This window comes from Humulus lupulus, chromosome 2 (genome assembly GCF_963169125.1).
Source record: "Humulus lupulus chromosome 2, drHumLupu1.1, whole genome shotgun sequence".
In the NCBI taxonomy this organism is placed as follows: Eukaryota; Viridiplantae; Streptophyta; class Magnoliopsida; order Rosales; family Cannabaceae; genus Humulus; species Humulus lupulus.
In genome coordinates, this window is record NC_084794.1 from 273,853,333 (window position 1) to 273,873,870 (window position 20,538).

At 32.9% G+C, this 20,538-nt stretch overlaps 1 protein-coding gene and 1 pseudogene across 1 annotated transcript; both read right to left on the reverse strand.

The window, feature by feature from the left end:
• Positions 1 to 8,309: 8,309 nt before the first annotated feature.
• Positions 8,310 to 12,689, reverse strand: LOC133815507 (uridine kinase-like protein 3; annotated as a pseudogene).
• Positions 12,690 to 12,711: 22 nt separating this feature from the next.
• On the reverse strand, positions 12,712 to 20,127 carry LOC133815508 (structural maintenance of chromosomes flexible hinge domain-containing protein GMI1-like). Its single transcript, XM_062248343.1, has 10 exons — positions 20,063 to 20,127; positions 19,660 to 19,993; positions 19,310 to 19,469; positions 18,940 to 19,061; positions 18,564 to 18,620; positions 14,196 to 14,477; positions 14,009 to 14,092; positions 13,691 to 13,805; positions 13,152 to 13,371; positions 12,712 to 13,042 (listed from the first exon to the last, which is right to left on the reverse strand). The coding sequence occupies exons 1-10, from the start codon at positions 20,125 to 20,127 to the stop codon at positions 12,847 to 12,849; spliced, it is 1,635 nt and encodes a 544-aa protein (XP_062104327.1). The 3' UTR covers positions 12,712 to 12,846.
• Positions 20,128 to 20,538: the final 411 nt, after the last annotated feature.

Below are 20,538 nucleotides of genomic sequence, written 5' to 3' on the forward strand. Positions count from 1 at the left end.
TAATTCAGCCACATGAAAATTATTAAATGAAGAAATTTCAATTCAACCTACACTAACTCAGCCACAAAACTTACAGTCACTATCTCTTATTTTGGAGTACCAACAAATGATTGTTTCTTTCTATTCCTAAATTTCTATGAAAAACAATATATATATATATAACCATTAAACAGGTAAGCAGTCACAAATATTAAAAATAATATTTAGAGATAAAGATGCTATAAAGAATTAGATCAATGAGTTTACACTAAGAGATAAGCTTCAAAGAGGATAAAATGAAGAAAACGATGAAGACGAAGGTGAGGCCATCAAGAAATAAGTTATGGGTTTGCTGATATTAGAATAGTTGCCAAGAAAGAGATAACAAAATATAATATTCTTTAATTTTGAAACTTAAAAATAGTGTGACATTCAAAATTTTTAAAATAGACTCCAAAGAGAAGACATTAGAAATCGCAAAATACAACATTCAGAGTCACTAAGGATGGACAAGTCACTATCATGGCAACCAAATAATAATCTCACTACATTTAATTCATAGTAATTACTCTTGAAAGGTTCCAGACACCTGCCTTTATATAATTTGCAATGTCTTAATTCGAATTTATATTTGTAAAGACAACCAATGAACATGGACAGAGACTTTTTGATGCATAATTAAGTTGTCTAGATATATTTTCAACCATTTACAAGATTTTGTTTTTTGTATATACAAGTCATCAAAGTTTAACTTTTTAAGAAAAGTAATAAATATTATTTTTTAAAACAAAATGCCTTGTATTAATTTATAAAATATACAAGGATGTGGAAAAACCACAAATAATAACAACAAAAAATTACACATAAATATTCTCATTTTTTAACTCTCATGCTAACTAAACTATAAAAAGAACAGCCAAGCCTATACATAGAAAAAAAAAAGTTCAAACAAAAAACAAAATACAAGAGTTACAGAATACCCTTCCAATTTTGAAAGAGATCTAAGAAGAAGATGATAAATATGAAGGTTGTTTTACATGATTAAGGAATTTACAACAAGGCAATCAATTTGAGAAATGAAAAAATAAAACTAGGAATTTCAAAATCTTAGTTACATGTTAGTTTTCATGTAAAGTTAAAATGGCTAGTACACAGTAAGAATCATCAAATTAGTCCATCAATATAAATGAAAATTAATTACTCAAACTCCAAACAATTTCAAATAAAGTTTCCTTCCAATTTGAAATTTAATTGAGCCACTAAAATGAAAGTAGAATTACATTCATAATTTTTCTTATGTGTCTATGCAAAATTAAAAGAAAAATCAAAATAATAAACATACAAGTGTATGCTTTTAACAATCTAATTAATCTACCAATAACCAAACTAATCAACCAAACACAAGTTAATTATAAGATAATAATAGATAGTTCTACATAAAATCAGAAAACATTCCTCCCATATTATCAACCAACCATCTACCATTATCAATTCAAAATATTCAAACAATACACAAGTTTTCTTCCTTATCTCGCCACAACACACAAATTTCTCAGATCCTACTTCACTAAGACACACAAGTTCTCAACCTTCCGTTATCACCGCAACACACAATAATAATCTCAGGACCTACTTCACTATGGATGAATATCTAACAAACTCTTTTAACATTTGCATAATATTAAAACAAGAATAAAAGTAAGAGAAGATACCTCTTGCAAACTGTTGGAATAAAGTTTCCTTCCAATTTAAAATCCAATGAAGCCACTAAAATGAAAGCAAAATTACATACCAATTAAGAAACTATCAACATCAATAGATAAATTAATTGAGATAATGTGTTAAGAAAAAAAAATCAAACTCTAAATTTTTATATTATATTCTATTGGAAGTCAATCTAGATATATATTCTTAGTAAAAATAAGAACAAAGGAGCTAGCATCAAGCCAGTAGAAAAGCATGTAATTATTTTACTGTAAAAAGCATGTTATAGTCACCACAACACAAAATTTTCAATTCCTACTGCACTATATGAATGAACATTTAAGATATTCAAACTCTTCTAGTAGTTTCATAATATTAAAACAAAGGTAAGAGGCATACCTCTTGCAAGAAAAAGTAAAAAACTTTTGTGAGAGATTGCTTGCACCCCAAGTATCTTGTCTTTATCTAGTCTTTGGATCAAGAGACATCACTGAAGTGCTCGTCCTAACTGAGCAAAACCAACAAATTTTATAATGTGTGGGCATTTTCATCCCAAATTACAATTATTTTGTACTGCTGGACTAGGTATGGTAACATGCAAATCATAGAGAAGCATGCATTTTTATATAAAAAATACATTTGATTCTTTGTGAACTTTACAAATCTAGTACTCATAACTGTTATTTATGGTTAATGAAATATGAGTATAGTATAGAATTTTATTGAAAGAACTGTAATAATTAAAAACATTAGACCAAAAATCTGAAATTGGGCCCAAATAAACATTCCCACTATATCCAAATATTAATAAAAACTTCTATCCACAACCAAAACTTTTAGATAAAACTCCAAAATAAATTAGATAAAATATAATTAAGTGTGAATACCTGTTGCTGATTTTTTCCTTTCTGTTTTATGTGCATCTTGTTGTTTTTTATGCTTTGTTTTCTATTTCTATTGTTGCTCTTTACAACTACTTAGAAAGACCTTAAGGTATTAGTCAATTAATAAACAAAGAAACCCATGTAAGAAAGTTCAAATACCTTGAACCTGAATGTTAATCAAAGAAGCTTCCAACTGTGAATGTTGCTTCATGCATTTTAATTTCTCATTAAGACCTGGCTAAAAGCAATCAATACAAAATATTATATTACCACTATGCCAAAAAGCAATCAGTTGATTATTTATATTAGATGAAATTAACGCATAAATGATCAACTCTTAATAATGGGCCCATTCTAAAGATACTTTCATCTTTTACCAAAACATTGTCGGAATCACAAATTGTTAAGTGCTTATAGTAACTCTTAAAAAAAACCATATTAATTATCAAAAGCATCAAAGAAAGAAGCCTAAATAATATAAATATGCATATAGATATAGACCTATTCTGTAAAATTATTACTAGGCAGCCACAGAAACGCTCAATGGATTCCTTCCCTCCTTGTTATTAATATATATTAAATTATAAAATAATTTTTTTAAATACCTACTCATCTCTCTGAGTTCAAAAACAACTTCAGAATAGAGGAAAACCGGGAAGGAATTAAAGAACTCAAGAAAATAAAAGGTCAAGCAAGAAACTAGAATACACTGAAGCCATATATTATATTAACTCAATGACTAAGAAACAAAATAAAAAACTGAGTTGAGTACATACCATGTTGAGTAATTGGAGATAAGCACTTGGTCATTATCAAATGAGAACGACAGGTTTCAATAATTTCATAAATTGCTTACATATGGAAGCAAATTTTCAATTATCAAATGGCCAAAATCTTACAATCCAATTTGGTTGTATCCTCAATTAGACAAGTGCCAATGATCTCCATTTCATCATTACAAAAAAATACATAAAGGTAGTGTGCAAAACATAGTATTTCAGGCAAAATGATAACTAATAAAATAGAAGAGAAAATTTACTAAACATGCAAAATTTAAATCTCTTTTCACTTTTGTGATCAAGAACCTAAAATATGCAAATGAAATACAATTGCAAAAAAAGATATGCAAATAATAATAGTTTAACTTTAAGAGAGTAGAGCTTCAGTTCGCACTTATAACAAAAGCTTAATAAAATCAGATAATACAACATGCATAAATCAAATCTGGACAATCCTAACTTCATACAAAAATACAACAAAAAGGACTAAAGGAGAGGTAACTACAAAAATACCAACACAAGCAATTCTAACCATGGTAGAGACTAACTACAATTAGTTACAGGAAGAGTCTATATTAACAGTAATACTAACATAACTAAAGACACTAAAAAATACAAAATAGTAAAGTATTGACTAAGTGTTGCCGTCAAGAGAATACTCAATAGTTATATGGTTAATTAATTTATTTTAAAATCACTTTTAATTTACCTAAAAGTTCCATTTAGTTTGGGTGAATTAATTCCAATGTGAGTCAAGAATCTCAATCTATCCAGTAGTTTGAATAAGTATATACCTTACTTAACCCTTCATATTAGTCATGCATGGAGGCATTCAAACTAAGAAAAATCAACTAAACAAATAGTAGTGTGCACATAAATGGAATAAGAAAGGGAACCCTTCAAACATGTTCTTCAACACTCACAAGAACCAACATTTTCACAACCAAATAGATATACAAAATGAAAAGGTGACTCTTATTTATAGACCTCCAACCAAATACAAATAAGATAATCATATGTTGAAAAAATTCCAAGGCAGTATCCATATATATTCATCAAAATAAGAACACATAACAATACAAAGTCTGTCATCGAAGAAATAAGACCAACAAGCCAAAAATGCCACAAAAGATAATAACATACAGAACATGACAAATTTCCAACAGGCCCAAACAACCAAACTCTAAGGAACACTGAGGATTAACTACTCCAAATCCATGATTTAAAACACTTATATTTAACACAAAAGAAGTAGCATGAAAGCAAAAATGAAAAATAACAGAGAAATTAAGAGAAGAAACACAACTAAAATTACTTCGTTCCAGTCACACAAAGCAATAGTACATACTCAAAAATTACAACTCGAAGATTAAGTTTTTCAACACCTTTCTCTCTGACAAAACTAGTTCTCACAAACATAACTCTCTTGCGCTCTGAGAAAATTACGTTCAATCTGAAAAATTATAGACAAACGAGCCTATACATATGAAAGTCAGAATTTTAGAAATAATTCCAACACAAGCACACACATATATATATATACTGATAATATTCAAAATCTTTTCTTGATATTGAAATCTGAAAAAAAAAACACGAACTATACCTCACAGAGATAAACAGAGGTCTCATGTTCTTGCTCATAGCTAGCGGGACAGTTAAACAGAGGGGGGGGGGGGGGACGAGAGACCCAACAACTTCAGCATGGGTGTGGTCGTGGAGTGCTTCAACTGCGAGAGGGAGGCTTTAGCAGGGTGTGTGGTTGTGGTTTGCTTCAATGGTGCGAGGGTGAGAAAGTTGAAAAAATGAGAGGGAGAGAGAAATGTAAGATTGAGTGTGAGGGGGAGAGAGAAAGGCATGCACTGGGAGAGATTAGGGATAATTGTTTTTTTTTTCATTTGTCAATTTCATGTGCCTTAAGTGTTTCATTTGCCGCCTAAAATTTTCTTGTTTTTACACTTGTAAAAAACAAATTTTCCGTGTCTTTTTTTTTATTAACATATATCAATAGCACTTCTAAAATTATGCAATATTTTAATGTAATATTTGAGCAAAATTGTTGTCGTGTTGCTTGAACTTGAGGAACGGAAGTTAGTTAGAATTTTCTATGAATTATGCTATGAAAGGTATGGACTATTATGTTGCAAAGTTATAGTGTTATGGAAAGTATAAGTTATAGCAAGCTAAAGTTTTTATACAAAGTATTAATTACTATGTTATGTTATGGATTGCTATATGTTTGCTTGTATGATGTATGAAAAAGCAGTAGGTTGTTAGTGTGCTGAATGTGACACAATAAATGAGTTACTAAGGATGTGACGTAACTCATAGGGCGGACGCGCCGATGTTATTTGAGGACTAGAGTTCCTATTTACCTCATAGAGGAGGTCTTACCAATTATGCTTTTCCTGGTTACCTTATGATATGACACAGACAATACGAGTGCCATGTCACATGAAGTATGAAGTATGAATATGATACAATATGATTATGAATATGAAACGATATGATTATGAGATGGATGTGGTATGGTTATGTTATGAGTTTTACTATATGTATGTAGTATTTTCTTGTTATTTCTTGAAATTGCATTTGTTTGTACTTCCTTATTGGGCTTTTAGCTCACTGCTTACTTTCCCCCTTTCAGGCAGGCAATAGGGTTTCTCCTTGGCACGCATAGTGATGTGGGAAGTTTCGATGTCTACGCATGTATGACACGGGGTGTCCTATGATCGATTAACAATCAAGATGAGTGCCAATAAAGATTATGAACTTATAAGTTTTGGATTATGTTTTATTTATGTCAATGGGACTTATTATTATTTTATCTTTGAAGACCACATAAAGACGCAACATTTTACTTTAAAACCATTGGGTCCAAATTGCATGTTTTATCAAGGCCCCACTGAACCTTTTCTCTAAAATGGTATTTTTTCTAATAAATATGAGTTGAGCGGCGTTTATGCAAAGTAAATAGATTAGGGCGTTCTTACAAAGCTTGTCCTAGTCCTTCATTCTGAGATGCCATCCAATAGTCGCTTTTACCAAAAAAACTCCATTACTGTCATGATGCAAAATTAGAAAGTCAACCGTGAGAGAGATTGACCAAGAAATGGATAAAATTGCATCAACTTCTTCTTTTAAAAACGATTGGCGAATGTAAGGTTCATTCCACGTTTCTGAAGGTAACCTCAATGTGTCCATCGTGACAAGATTTGGAAGAACTCTAGGAGCGGAAGACAATAATCCATCACCTCTAGGAATCCATTTATCATGCACTACAAGAAAAAATGCTTTTAATAACACCGAAAATGTGTTATAAAAACATACGATAACACTTTCTGATGTGTTAAAACCGACTATGTTATCGTAGGTCAGGGTACTTTACATAACACTTTATCATTGTTATACAGATGTGTTATTGTACTGTCAACGATAACACAATTTCTGTGTTATTTTAATATATAGATAAGTGTTTAATTATGTTATAGTCGATTATATAACACTTTTTTTGTGTTATACTACACTTTAGTATAACACTTTTTTTGTGTTATACTACACTTTAGTATAACACATTTTTTGTGTTATACTATACTTTAGTATAACACATTTTTTGTGTTATACTACACTTTAGTATAACACATTATTTCTGTTATATAATGAAGTTTGCATAACATAATTCTTTGCATAAAAAGTGTTATTGTAATAGATATTATAACTCAATTTTCGTATTATTGTTATATTTAGATATGTTTAAATTCTCATTATATATTTTATTTATATAACACTAATTTATTCCATTATATTTTAATTTTTTATATATAATTAAAATTAGCTTTCTAATATATATTAGCATCATCAAATGAACTTGATTTCTAAATAACAAAAAGTAAGAACATTCAACATTGAATTAACAATCCACAATTTAGTTTAAAACATTCAACACTGTCATCAACAAAAAAATATTCTTTAAGTATTCAAGGAGTCTAAAAGTTACTACTTTCAACACAAATAAATAAACAAAGTTACTACTTTCAAGGAGTCTTAAGTATCCTTTTATACTTCGCTTGTCACATCTGCAAAATAAACAAAGAAATATTTTATTGTTATTATCTAGCATCACAAATTACTTCAAGAAAAATGCTATGGAAATTATATCCAAAAAAGGACACCACATACAAAATAATGAATTCACAACTACACCAAAGCAAACAAAAACCATTCTACTTCGAAACTACTCAGAAATGAGTATTTTACTTAAGAGTGTCAAAAACCATAATTTCCAAGTCTCCACATAAGATATAAAGGAAATACTAGCAGTTTTTTCTTTTTTGGTTTCATCATGTTATGACAAGTGAGCAAAAGAAACAATTAACTGAAGTCGCACAAAATATATTAGCATTTGCTAGTTTGGAAAAGTTGAGTCCTATTGAATATATGTAGTATAACTAAACCCATGATAATATAATATCATTTGCTCTCAACAATGCAAGAATAAGCAACAAGTTTTTCTATTCTATTGATATGAATCATGATGAGAAATTGATTCTTATTATTGAAAATGAACCAAGTGATGAGTACAATTGGGTTAGCCAATTAGCTTTATTTATAAGTTGGCTAGCCGATCAGGAGAATTCAATCAAGATAAGCTCAAAAACAATTACAGGTCTTACATGAGCTCAAGAACAAGTGAAGAAGCTCCCTCGCCACCGTTGCATATGACACCAACCCCGTACTTTCCCTTTTTATGTCTCAATACCTGCAACAACATTATTCTTATTTCAGAAATTCCAAGTAAAATATATCAGAGAGAGCATAGTTACCAATGTCTCTTTTATTCCCCAGCTAAACATAATTGCATGATGTAAGATATATATAAGATCCAATGGCCTAGAATCTAGATGACACTCATATTATATGTGTGCAAGGCAAACATGTGATTAGGCTTATTACTAAAAAAGAAGCAATAAAGAGCATAAATAGTTGTGCCAATTCATTAGTCTGAAATAGTTTGAGAGATTAAATAAAGAGCATGACCATGTGTTTAGACTAAGTCCAACAAGCCATAAGAAACTCATAAAAGAGAAACACAAATAGAACACCACAATAAACTAAGCTACAAAAATCAGCAGCAGAGTGTGCTTTATGATCGAAGCCACTGCAAAAAAAAAAAAAAAAAACAAAGAGAGAAAACACAACAGACTAAACTTGGAAGTTTTATTAACCAACAATTCTGGGCCAAACAAAAAGCTATTATGCAGCATGTCTGTTTTAGTAGCCAGGATAGCTTTTTCCAAAGAATAACTGCTGTCTTTGTAGACAGAATTGTACAGTAATGGACAAATACACAATTGATCAAGGTATTGGGCTTCAAGGGTAGACAAAAGTTAATTATTTTATCTCCAAAACGATTTGTAACCACCAATAGTTTATCATAGAGGTTGATTAAAAAATGGAATCATAGAAATACGTTGATTAAAAAATGAAAGACAATCATAGAGGGAATCGAAACCTGCTGGCCATTGTCTCCTTCTTTGTGGATTAGAATTTTCCCAATCTTGATTCCCTTACAACATGCTCTCAGAGCATTCTTCATACTCTCACTGCTGTAATGACAAGAATAAGTGTGCAATGAGAATATATCGAATTAGTACATTGTGAAAAATTACAGCTTTGAATATTATTTTTTGGCCCAAGAATAGAAATCCTCTAGAGTTTGCTTCCAAATATAAAATTTTTATGAAAAACTGACAAAAAAACACATGCCACAATTGCTTTGCGAAATTACCTCCTGATTATAGACACACCGCATAATCTCTTACAGAAATCTACACCAGTATACACGGACTCTGCGAAAGACAGGAGATGTAAATTAGCTATCAGCAATTACAGTTTCAAGAAATTGGACTCTCTTAGCGAAATCAAAATTAGAAAAAGAAAACAAAATAATGAAGGTATCATCTATACAACATAAACTAACTTTAGTCTTTGAACAACAAACATGCATATGAAGCATGGGTCCTAAGCTGTCATATTAGGACAGTTAATATTAGATTTTCCTTTTTAGGGATTTGCAGTACTGACAACATAATGCTTTGCTTTTCTAATATGAGTAGTGGCACTTAATTGTTGAGGCTAAACAGTTAATGCCGTCACATTCAGACAAGAAGCTAATGTTACTCATTTGCTAAAAAATTTCTTGTTTAAAAAAAGAAAAAAGAAAAAGTTACAATATGATAAGTAATTTTTCACATATAAGTTGAAGGAACCCATTAAAAATGAAAACAGAAAACTGAAAGGGACAAAGAACTAAAATATTCCATTTGACTGTCAGCTTACCAGTTGGAGTGACCACCTGTTTTTCTGTAAATGGCAGATGTCCTAGACCATGCTCAACGACCTGGTAATAATTTCAAGATCATTACTCATTGACTAATCCCATTCTCAAAATGCAAAACCATAAATAAACTTTATATTCAAAGAAACAAATACTCACCAAACGAATCAACTGATCAGCATAAAATACAAAATCATGCTTCGTTGTTTGTGAATCACGGGAGGGTATGCATGCTCCGTATCTGCATGAGTCAATCGGTAATTAGTGCCATAGAAAGTTGCTGAAATTACATTAATAACAGAGAATGAAGCTTGCCAGATACCTAAAAAGTTGAATGTATAACGTATAAATTAGGATATATTTTACACAGGTCATGCTGGCCAAGCTTTGTACGGATGTGTTGTACAATCAAATCAATAGCCACGTGATTATCTCCTCCGCGAGGAGTAATGATGTTAGCATATTTTTTTGTAGGAAGAATAAAGTCATCAGATGCAGGCTTCACAAACTTTGAGTACTGCATTAAAACAAAAACATTTTAAGAAAATGAAATGGTGAAAAATGTAGCCTACTTTCATCAGATTATTCTCTCATTTTCATATGATCAAGTACTGGAGACTAATAGTGAACCCTCAACCCTATCGAGTGGAGATTTTGCGAAAGGGAATGACATAAATGATTAAACAACAAGAGTTAATCAAACAATAAGAGCAAACCATCCGTCACAAAGATCACTTTCAAAAACAACACTTTGACATTTCTAGCTACTAACAAGTAACAAAGCATAATTACCACCAGAGTTGTAGTTTCATCTCCTGAGGTATATTCATTGATACTTTAAACTTAATTGAGGCCCACAAATTCAAAGATATAATCTCTTGGCAATAAGAATGATTACAAAATTACATGAATAGTTGCTAACCTGATCAAGAACTGTACCAATATCCCTGTTTTTTTCTACTGTGTCACGCCTTATCCTCCTTGCTAAACGAACATCATCATCTGCATTGAAATTTTTTCAATGTGAAGTGCCTCAACTTAGTAACACTATAAAGTGACATATCACGACATCCCATAGTTAATGCAGAAACTATAAAAGAAATCATTATATTAATTGAATCTCAAATGTAATGGTATAATACTGAATAAATTAGAAAAAAAAATAGTCAGATAAGCATCTCAAGGCCACATATTTGTAGTAGTAACTAATGAAAAGCATCAGAAATACAGAGTAAGAACATCAAGTAGCCTAAATGATAAAAAAGAAAATAAATGACCTGTATCGACAAATATCTTCATATTCATCAACTCTCGAACACGGGGATCATGAAAAATGAGAATGCCTTCCAAAATTATCACATCTGAAGGGATTACCTGCACAGCATATGCTGCCATATTGTTGAAGTAAGGGTCCTCTAATTCAGAATTCTAATATAGATAAGAAACATACTGATAATTGCAAGCATGCACATACTGTAAGTACTGAATAACTTTAATTCTCCTATAACTTCTCTTTGGTAAGACAAGTATAAGAAAACAAGAGGCAATTCATTAGACCAGCATGTTAAGAAAACAAAAGTTACCCTTCTAGGCGGGAAGACATTGTTTTTGTAACTCTTGAAGTCATAGTTTGGAATATCTACTGCTTGCCCATTCCTCAACTTATCCATAGAAGCTAAAAGTTTCTCATTATCAAATGCATCTGACAATAAAAGCAATTTTACATCAAAAGACATGAAAGAGACAGCATGCACCATATAGGACCAGAACGTTTTCTTTTTTAGGTAACAAACAGAGCACTTGATTTAAGACCAAAAGGAGATAGAAACAGAGGTCTACCAACCCAACAAAACAGCACAAAACAATGGAGCGCATTAATTCAACCCCTACATTATTTTACCTAAGAAGACGCACTTTTGAGTACAGAAAGTACATGAGAGCAAATCATACCCAATGCTCGAGACTGTCATAACAAAACAATTACTCAATTATTGGAAATGGAAACAAATTTTAGTGGAAGAATGTGAAAAAATGTAACGTTATCTAATCAGCTATCTGCATAAATTTGTTTCTACCTGCAGTTGTCGAAATTTGAGTAAGTAAACGCCGGATTCAGCATACTGTGGATTGTTTTCTACATACCTAATATAAAGTAGATAATGTTTAAGGTCATCAAGTTGATTGAGAAAATAAATGTCTCAACAAAATATGCTAGTAATTCCCTAAATCAACATATAAATTAATGGTACGACACAAGTAATATTTAATGAATGCAACTAAAGCAGCAAAAATAGATACATAAATATATATGATGTAAATAGCATCCCCTTACACTATGCAATCATCAAGGGATTTGAGTAGAGGGAGGAAGTTCTCATTGACAACATTCATATTTGGAGAATAAAAATTTGTAGAGATCTGCACAAGGATAAACAACAGCAAATCATTTTGTAATGATAAGAACCGAATAGTTTAGTATAATACACTGTCTAAGTTTTGAATCCAACAAATTACAGTTCAGTTTATATTTCAATAATCAGCTCTCCAATTAAACTTAAAAGACTGGACACTAAGACTAATCTGACAAATTCAACTTTTACACTAAAAAAATTCAAGCAAAGAAAATGTTAGATAGTTCAAATGCATTAGATAGTTGACGCACTGGCATGAGAAATTGAGGATCAATTCAAGAAAAAAACAAAGATGGGGCACAATGATGTGACCTACTCATCAAGATACCACATAGATGGGTCACTGATGTGATCTATACCAAGCTTAACACTCCCAAGGTCCTATTTTAATCGTATGAGGTAAGCCTATACCATTTTAAATATAGAACCATTGTGTCTAAAAGAGTGATTTCTTAATCTTACAATGATAAGATACGGTTCAGTATACACAACTGTCAACAACACTTAAAACATTTGTCCAAATACCAAATAGCCCAAAAAGAATATAGTGAGATATAAATTGTCGATTCATATAGTAATTACTGACTAAGATGGCCATAAACGACAAGATACCTCTGAATGGGCTGCCAAACAATAAGGAATATTAGTCCTCTGAGTAAATCTTCATATTCTAAGATGATCCAACTTTGTACTTGATAAGAAAGGAGAGATTATCTTGTGTCAATAAATTAATTGTAGTTAAGAAGCTTTGGATGTCACCTTATATTGTCAAAGCATATAACAAGAAATCGACCATTTATAGATTTGTCAAGAATGGCTGCTTCTTCACGAATAGCATGGCTGCGATCAACTTCTCCAGTTTGTTTATACCTTTCTAGAAGAACAACAGTTTCGAAAGATCTAACGACAACAACAAGCATTTGATCTGCACCCAAGTATTCTGACAGTATCCTAAATGTAGACAAACCTACAAGTTAGAATCGAATAAAGAAAAAATAAAATAAAAGGACGACAAGATAGTGTTTTGGTTGGGAAAATGCAAACACATGAGATGTTTGACCTGCTCAGCTGGCTGCAATGAGGTTGAACTCTTCCAAGTAGAGCAACCACTCCTATTGTGTCTTTCATTAAATGATTTTTTGGCTCTTGGAATGGAATTCCCCTAGAAATAATGCAAAGAACCGCAGCAGCAGAGTTACCCATCTTTTCTATATTCTCCATCACTTCCTCTTTCGAGGACAACTGATTTTCGAGACCAAATGGATATAGTTCTGTAGAATCTAGAAATTTTACAACAAATATAAGATCCCGTTAAGTACTTCAATCAACAAAGTCCTAATATAGAAAATATGTCCTAAAACTAGAAAAACAAGGCCCAAGACACACAATAGAAAAAAGGGTGTCGTCTCATCACTACAATAATTTTTAAAAGCCGAGTGAGTGCGCCCAAGTATACTATCTAGCATGGAAGGACATGTCAATGTCACAAAATTAAATGGTCGATTTGGTTAAGTAGATTCTTTAGATATGTCAAAACATTTTTACAATGATTCCAGCAGATAAAAAAGAATAGCTATAGATGTGCTAGCCAGTCAAAACCTTGCAATTTTTTCATAGTTTGCTCAATTTTTTCCTTCTCTTCATTTAGCTTGACACATTTTTCTTCCAATATTCGGACTACAGAGCCAATTTTTAACAGGTCCTCTTCAAAGACCTGCAGTGAAATAAAGAAACTCAAGAAATCCTAAATCCAACATGAAATGTGTACAAGAAGGGAAGATCTATCTTCCTAAAGCCTGTGAAACTCTATAGATGAATAAAAATAATTATTACAATGGTTAGTCCGTGCCAAGATAAAAACTGCATATTCTTTGAAAAGTAATGTAAAAGTGACAATTAGTAGTTGTATGCTTGTACCTTTTTATTATTTTCAATGACCGTGGAGAAGTTTTTTCCATCATGCTCCACTTTTGGATTTGGTATAGCAGGTTTGACATGAACCTGCATATGGAGTATAGCAATGGTCCAATAAGTAATGGTTTGTAAACTACTTCAACCAACAAAACAAAAACATCACATATAGATTTTACATAGTTGTTCCCACCTCAACATTCAGACTAAGGTTTGAATGGGGAGAATGGATAGCTAAGAAGCTATAGTTTCCTGCAATTTGAGATAAAGGAATAGCAGGACCAATGCAGCGCCCATGCTTGAAAGTATACCGGACAGACTCTCCCAAATTAAGCCAATCAGCCTTTATTGTTAGCATATGTGACAGACCAGTTTTCTCTTCATCGTGGATAGTATCATCCACAATACCCTCACAATTGACAATTTCAAAAATGATATTTTCTAGTTTGGAACCAGCAGTAAGAATCTTCGGTACCTAGTCACAATATTTTTAGATAAGAAAAGGTGGGAAAAAGAAAATTAGCAACATATGAAGCAGAGAATCACTGACCTTCGATGCGATTCTCAGTTCTCTTTTCTCAATCTAAAATTCTTGTTTAAAAAAGACTTTATTGCCTGATGATACAGAGAGCGATGCTGCACAGGGTCAGGCACAAATATGGAATTTACGGGGCGAATAAAGTATAAAAGATTGCAAGTCAATAATACATATTTATTTTGACTACATAATTAATTGATCACATAAGGAATACTCAAGCTTTTGCTTAACAGATTCAAAATCTGAGATTTTACTTCCATATCAAGACAATAAAATAAATATACACACCAAGAGTTGTATAAGTAGTATTGTAATTTTTTACACACAAAGACACAAAAAGTTTGTGGTAATGAAATTATTGAACTGAAGCATATAACATTCAATTCAACACATGTTTGTATTACAAAATTAGCACAAGGCCTTATATTATTCTAAGTGATACTGGTACAAAAACAAGAATGAAACTATATTACCAATTTCTTTAGCGTGTCTCATAACTAGATTTCTACAAGTTCAACACATCAGATATAAAGCTCTCCAGTAAATACACTTACCATTCTCTCCATAACCAGCTGTTACTTTCAAGATTGAGCCACCCACCCCCTCCGTGAGACCGAGCCACCCACCCCCTCCGTGAGACCAAGCCACCCACCCCCTCTGAAAGACCGAGCCACCCACCCCCTCCGCGAGACCGAGCCACCCACCCCCTCCGTGAGACCGAGCCACCCACGAACCTGAGCTCGTCGTTTTCACAAGACCCACGAGCCCCTGTCATTTGCGCCGTTTGTCGATGATAGGGAAGGTCGGGCTCCATAAAGACAGGTGAGAGAGAAAGAGGGAAGGAGAGAGGTCTGGTGGGAGAAAGAGATCCGAGAGAGAGGAGATATGCCTCTTCTTAGGATTTTTCTTCCGTGAAGGGGAGTGAGAGAACGAGAGAGATAGGTCACAGGAAATGGGTCAAAGGGAAATGGGAAATGGGTCAAAGGGAAATTGGCGCTTTTTTATTTAATTTGCCACCTGAAACTTTGATAATATACCATAACTCTTTTTAAATAGTATTATAATGATGTGTTATGGTAATGGGTGTTTGGTGTAGTGATGGTAAATTGAAATGGATTTACCATTACCAACAAGCCGACGTGCTCCATCTTTCATAAGATCCCAACCCCACATAATGCTTTTCCAAATAAAGATGCATGAGAGCATGTCTTAGCCTCCATAAAAGATCCAGTTGGATAGTAGAAGCCTTTCATGATCGAGCTGCTAGAGAATTGACGTTGTTATAAAGTCTCCACGCTTGTTTTGCTAATAGAGACTTATTAAAAAAAAAGCCAAATTTATGAATTCGAGGCCCTTGTCCCTCTTATGCCAACATAGCCAATCCCAAGTACACCAGTGCATTTTCTTTTTGACATCACCACCATCTTACCCAAAATGAGCACACAACTGATGAAGTTCATTAATAAGACTCATTGGAAGCCAGAACAAATTCATAGAGTAAGTCGGAATTGATTGAATGAATTATTTAAGCATCACCTCCTACCCACCCGCGGAAAAAATCTTAGACTTCCAGCCAAATAGTTTTTTTTGTATTCGGTCTATAATTCCATGGAAAAGGCTCTTCTTTTCTATTCAAGAATAACATGGTAGCCCAAGATACTTACCATGGCAAGCAACGCGATTCACACCAAGAAAGTAAGCAAGTTGAGCTTGAATATCTTCAAGGACATTTGGGCTAAAACAAACAAAGAATTTGTTGTATTTGACCAATTGACCTGAAGCTTTTTCATACATAACAAGTAGTTGTTTATTATCCATACACGATGCACTAGTAGTAGGTAGAAAGAATATGTTGTCACTTGCAACAAAAAAAAGGTGAGAGATAAGAGGACCATTTTTACCACAATGGAGTCTAGTGTGAAAACCATCTTGACCATGGGAGTGAAGCAAAAATGAAAGACCCTCAGCACAAATAAGGAAAAGGAATAAAGAGAGCAGATCACCTTGGCTTAACCCCCTCATAGGAGTGACTTTTCTACATACTTCGTTGTTGATGATGAAAGAGTACTCCATAGAAGAGATACATCGTTAATTTTTTTGGACCCATGTATCATAAAAACCAAGCTTTGACATCATCTGACAAAGAAAAGACCACTCTACCCTTTCATATGCCTTGGCCAATATTGTTGCTAAAACCCCCTGACATTCCATCATAGCCTAGGCTCTTATTGGGACTCATTTGGAATTTTTTTTCTCATACCCTCATCTACGAAGGGTCTTGTGATGATTCCATTCATTTCTTTTGTAACCCGAAGTGGGACTGAGCATAACATTGCATCCATATCAATCTCACTAGGTATGTCAGATGGAAACAAAATTTTAAAATAATAAAAAAGGACCCCATTAATTTGACATCTTTCCTCCATCCATACATTATCGATATTGTACAACCATTGTATATTATTCTTCTTCTTATGATAGGTTGCACTCCGGTGAAATTAAGATATGTTTTGATCAGCAAGGCGTAACCAACAATTTTTGGATCGAGCAGCCCAATATTTTTCTTCTTTTAAATGGAGATATTTAGGTCCATTTATAGCTAGCGATATATTCCCCAAGAATCACGAGACAGGTTCTCTTCCACAACTGCAAGTTCCTCTTTCTTCAAACCAATGGCTTTCCTGTGTCGGCTGTAACAATTTCTATTCCAAGTGGAAAGAGAAGAAGAGACTCATGATATTTTTCTATTATGTTTGAAACACTTGCACCAGAATACTGCGACGTTTCGGGTCTGAGATACAACCTACCACCAGATGTGGGCGTCATCACGTAATATGTATGTGGCACAAGCCACCCTATTGTTTCCCACCACCCTCTTGAAATCTAGGATGAAGGAAATCATGCTCATCCATTATTTAGCCTTAAGTGGATCTGGACCTTCCTCAAAGATTGGAGGGTGTTATTTTCTAAAACCCCTCATAAAGCGGTTCTCACATGTTCTCAATTTCTACATGTCCAAAAACTGGTACCAAAGCAAGTGGCAGGGCTGGTGCAGCGTTCCCTAATGGAACCTGTTGTCTCAATAGTCGAATCTCATCCTCTTGTCTTTGTAGTCTCGCTATCAGCAAGCACTTGATGCAAATCTTGAGGGGCAACTGGAGGGCTATGACCCTGGTCATCATCTCTAGCCTCGATATCTGTGTCGGCTTGTCATTCTGATCGCCTTGGCTTAATTACCCAAGTGTATCTGCAATCAACGACTCGATTTATAAGGAAATGATAACGTGTTCTAGAAACCGCCCCATGGTCCACAACCAAACGAATAAACAGACACTCACAATCATAATGCTAATAAACATTTTAATAGCTTTCACATACAACAACATTAATAAGCATGCGATTTCATAATCACCTAGTAGTCAAGTGCCAAGCCCTAACGGTATATTTCATGCTTCCTATTCTAGCATATTGATAAGACATATATATTCTCACTACTACAAAAAAGACTTTTTAGTGAGTCCTAACAAAATTTTTAGGACTTGTGGGTTGCGAGCCCTCTATTTGAGAGCTTTAAAAAGTGAGGTTTTTTAGGACTCGCGTTGCGAGCCCTAAAAGAATGTTTTTAGGGCTTGCAATGCGAGTCCTAAAAGATCCTGTTGAGTGCCTTTAAGTAAAGTTTTTAAGGCTATCTTCTCGAGTCCTAAAAGAATGTTTTTAGGACTCGCAATGCTTGTCCTAAAAGATCTCGTTGAGTGTCTTTAAATTAAGTTTTAGGGCTCTCTTTGCATGCCCTTAAAAGTTATGTTTTTTTTAAATGCAGCTACAATTTTCATTTTGATTTAAAAAATATATCGCATTGAGTGTCCAAAATGTAGTATATATGTTAGATTTTCAAAATCTAAAAGGAAATACTTCAAAAATGCCAAATTTTTTTTAAAAGAAATTTAAATTTCTCAACATGTCTTGTAAGCTAGCTTATAGCATCTTTCATTTTTCTCTAACCAATTATAAAAATGACATCACCCATTCTTCTCGAACTTCGTCAATTTCTTGAGTAGTATATGGTTTGTCAGATGTGAACTGAAAAAACAATAAAGAAACAAAAATTTAATTAGAATTATATTAGTAGTAATAAATTCAGAGCATATAGAAAAATTATAGTGTATATTAATATTATGTAGTTGTATATTTATTGTTACCTCTTTCGACAAGAAATGTTTGATATGAGGGGCATTGATAAGTACATTCTTCATCATCCTCATAACGTAATATCTGTAGTCAATATTGTTTGATTGTTTACAACATTATATAAAGATTGGTAATACATGTATAAATCTTAATATTAAATATCTTAAACATCTTTATATATACATAAACCCATATACAAATAGAAACATACCATAGGTTGGAAATACATTACTCTTGCTGGGTGTTTGTTGATCTTTTTACGTGCTTTCATTCTTTCCGTGAAATACATCTCAAATGCATCATGGATGGTCTCCTTGATGGGTGTCCTGTTATCTAATGGTGCATTGAGAGAGTTGAGAAAACAACAATAATGCCAAATGGGATATAATAAAAATAACATCCAATGCTCCCTATTGAAAGAACAAGTATTATAAAGTTTTTAACTTTAGATTTTATTTTTTTGTATCAATGAGAATCATATTAATTAAACTTACCCATGGTTATAAGGCATAAATATCCAATCATGATTTTTAGACGTGCAGTATAACATCCTAGCATAACAGGCCAACAACTATACTTACTACTAAGAGAAGTATGAGGATTAATTTCGTCCGTAGAAAGAGCTAGACGAATATTTCTAGGTTCATTGACAAATGAAGGCCATTCAAAATCCACTATCTTCCACGCTGGTGAGTCAGCAGGATGTCTAAGTCTACCGTCCTTTATTCTCTCATTTGCATGCTAAGTCAAATTCTTAGCATGATCAACATTTCGATAAAACCGAACCAAATGAGGAATTTGGAGGAATATACAAAAAAAAATTTGATGGTACTCCTTCCTTAACTCCCCCTTAATTACTTTTATTTTTCCATCTGAACACACCACAAGTAAGACACGAATTCATATCTACAAGGCTATTCCGATATAATACGCAATCAGTAGGACAAACATGTCTTTTTTCATATTGCAAGTCTAATGAGCACATAGTTTTCTTAGCCTCATAAAATGACACGGGCATCTCGTTTTCCTCAGGCAATAAATCTTTCAAAAAAATGAGCAATTCCGTGAAACTCTTATCAGTCCATCCATTTTTTGCTTTCATATTGTACAATCTAAGAAGGGCTGACAACTTTGTTAATTTAGTGCAACCGGGGTAAATCGGCTTTTCAGCATCATTAAGAAGAATTTCGAACTTAACAGGATCTACTTCTGATTCATAATATGCATCATCAATATCATCTAAATTATCCTCATGCTCAAATTGCCTTTAATTCCAAACTTCATTCATCCTAGGAGGGTCTGGAATAACATGAAGCTCTTCTCCATGCTAATACCATATTTTACAACTTTTGTCCATCCCGTGGAAATATAAGTGCTCTTTTATCATTGTGGCGGTCATCTTTTTCATATTTCCACACTTACTACAAGGACAACAAATATAGTTTGGATCTTTGGCATGATCCAAACTAAATTTAAGAAACTCATCGACCCCTTTTATATATTCTACTGACAGCCTATTTGTTTTAATAAAAAATAAAAATTAAGAAAATAAAATAAACATACAAAACAAAAACTAAGTATAAAAAAAATCTATAGAAAAATCGGACAGCATATCCCCTAATTTACTAGCCTAGTTATCTGTCATAATCAACACTAACATGTCAAACAAATCAAACAACACACATGTTTTCATCCATATATCATCGCAGCATACAAAATTCTCAGAACCTACTCTAAGACATGCAAGTTTTCAATCTTTCTTTATCGCCGCAGTACACAGAATTCCAGAACCTACTTCACTACGGATGAA

Coding starts and splice junctions, on each gene's coding strand:
- LOC133815508 (XM_062248343.1), bottom strand. CDS start 20,127: ATGACCGCCACAATGATAAAAGAGCACTTATATTTCCACGGGATGGAC. Junction 19,470..19,659: donor ATGTTTGTCCTACTGATTGC/GTATTATATCGG, acceptor AATTTGACTTAG/CATGCAAATGAGAGAATAAA. Junction 18,621..18,939: donor TAATGTATTTCCAACCTATG/GTATGTTTCTAT, acceptor TTGTTTTTTCAG/TTCACATCTGACAAACCATA.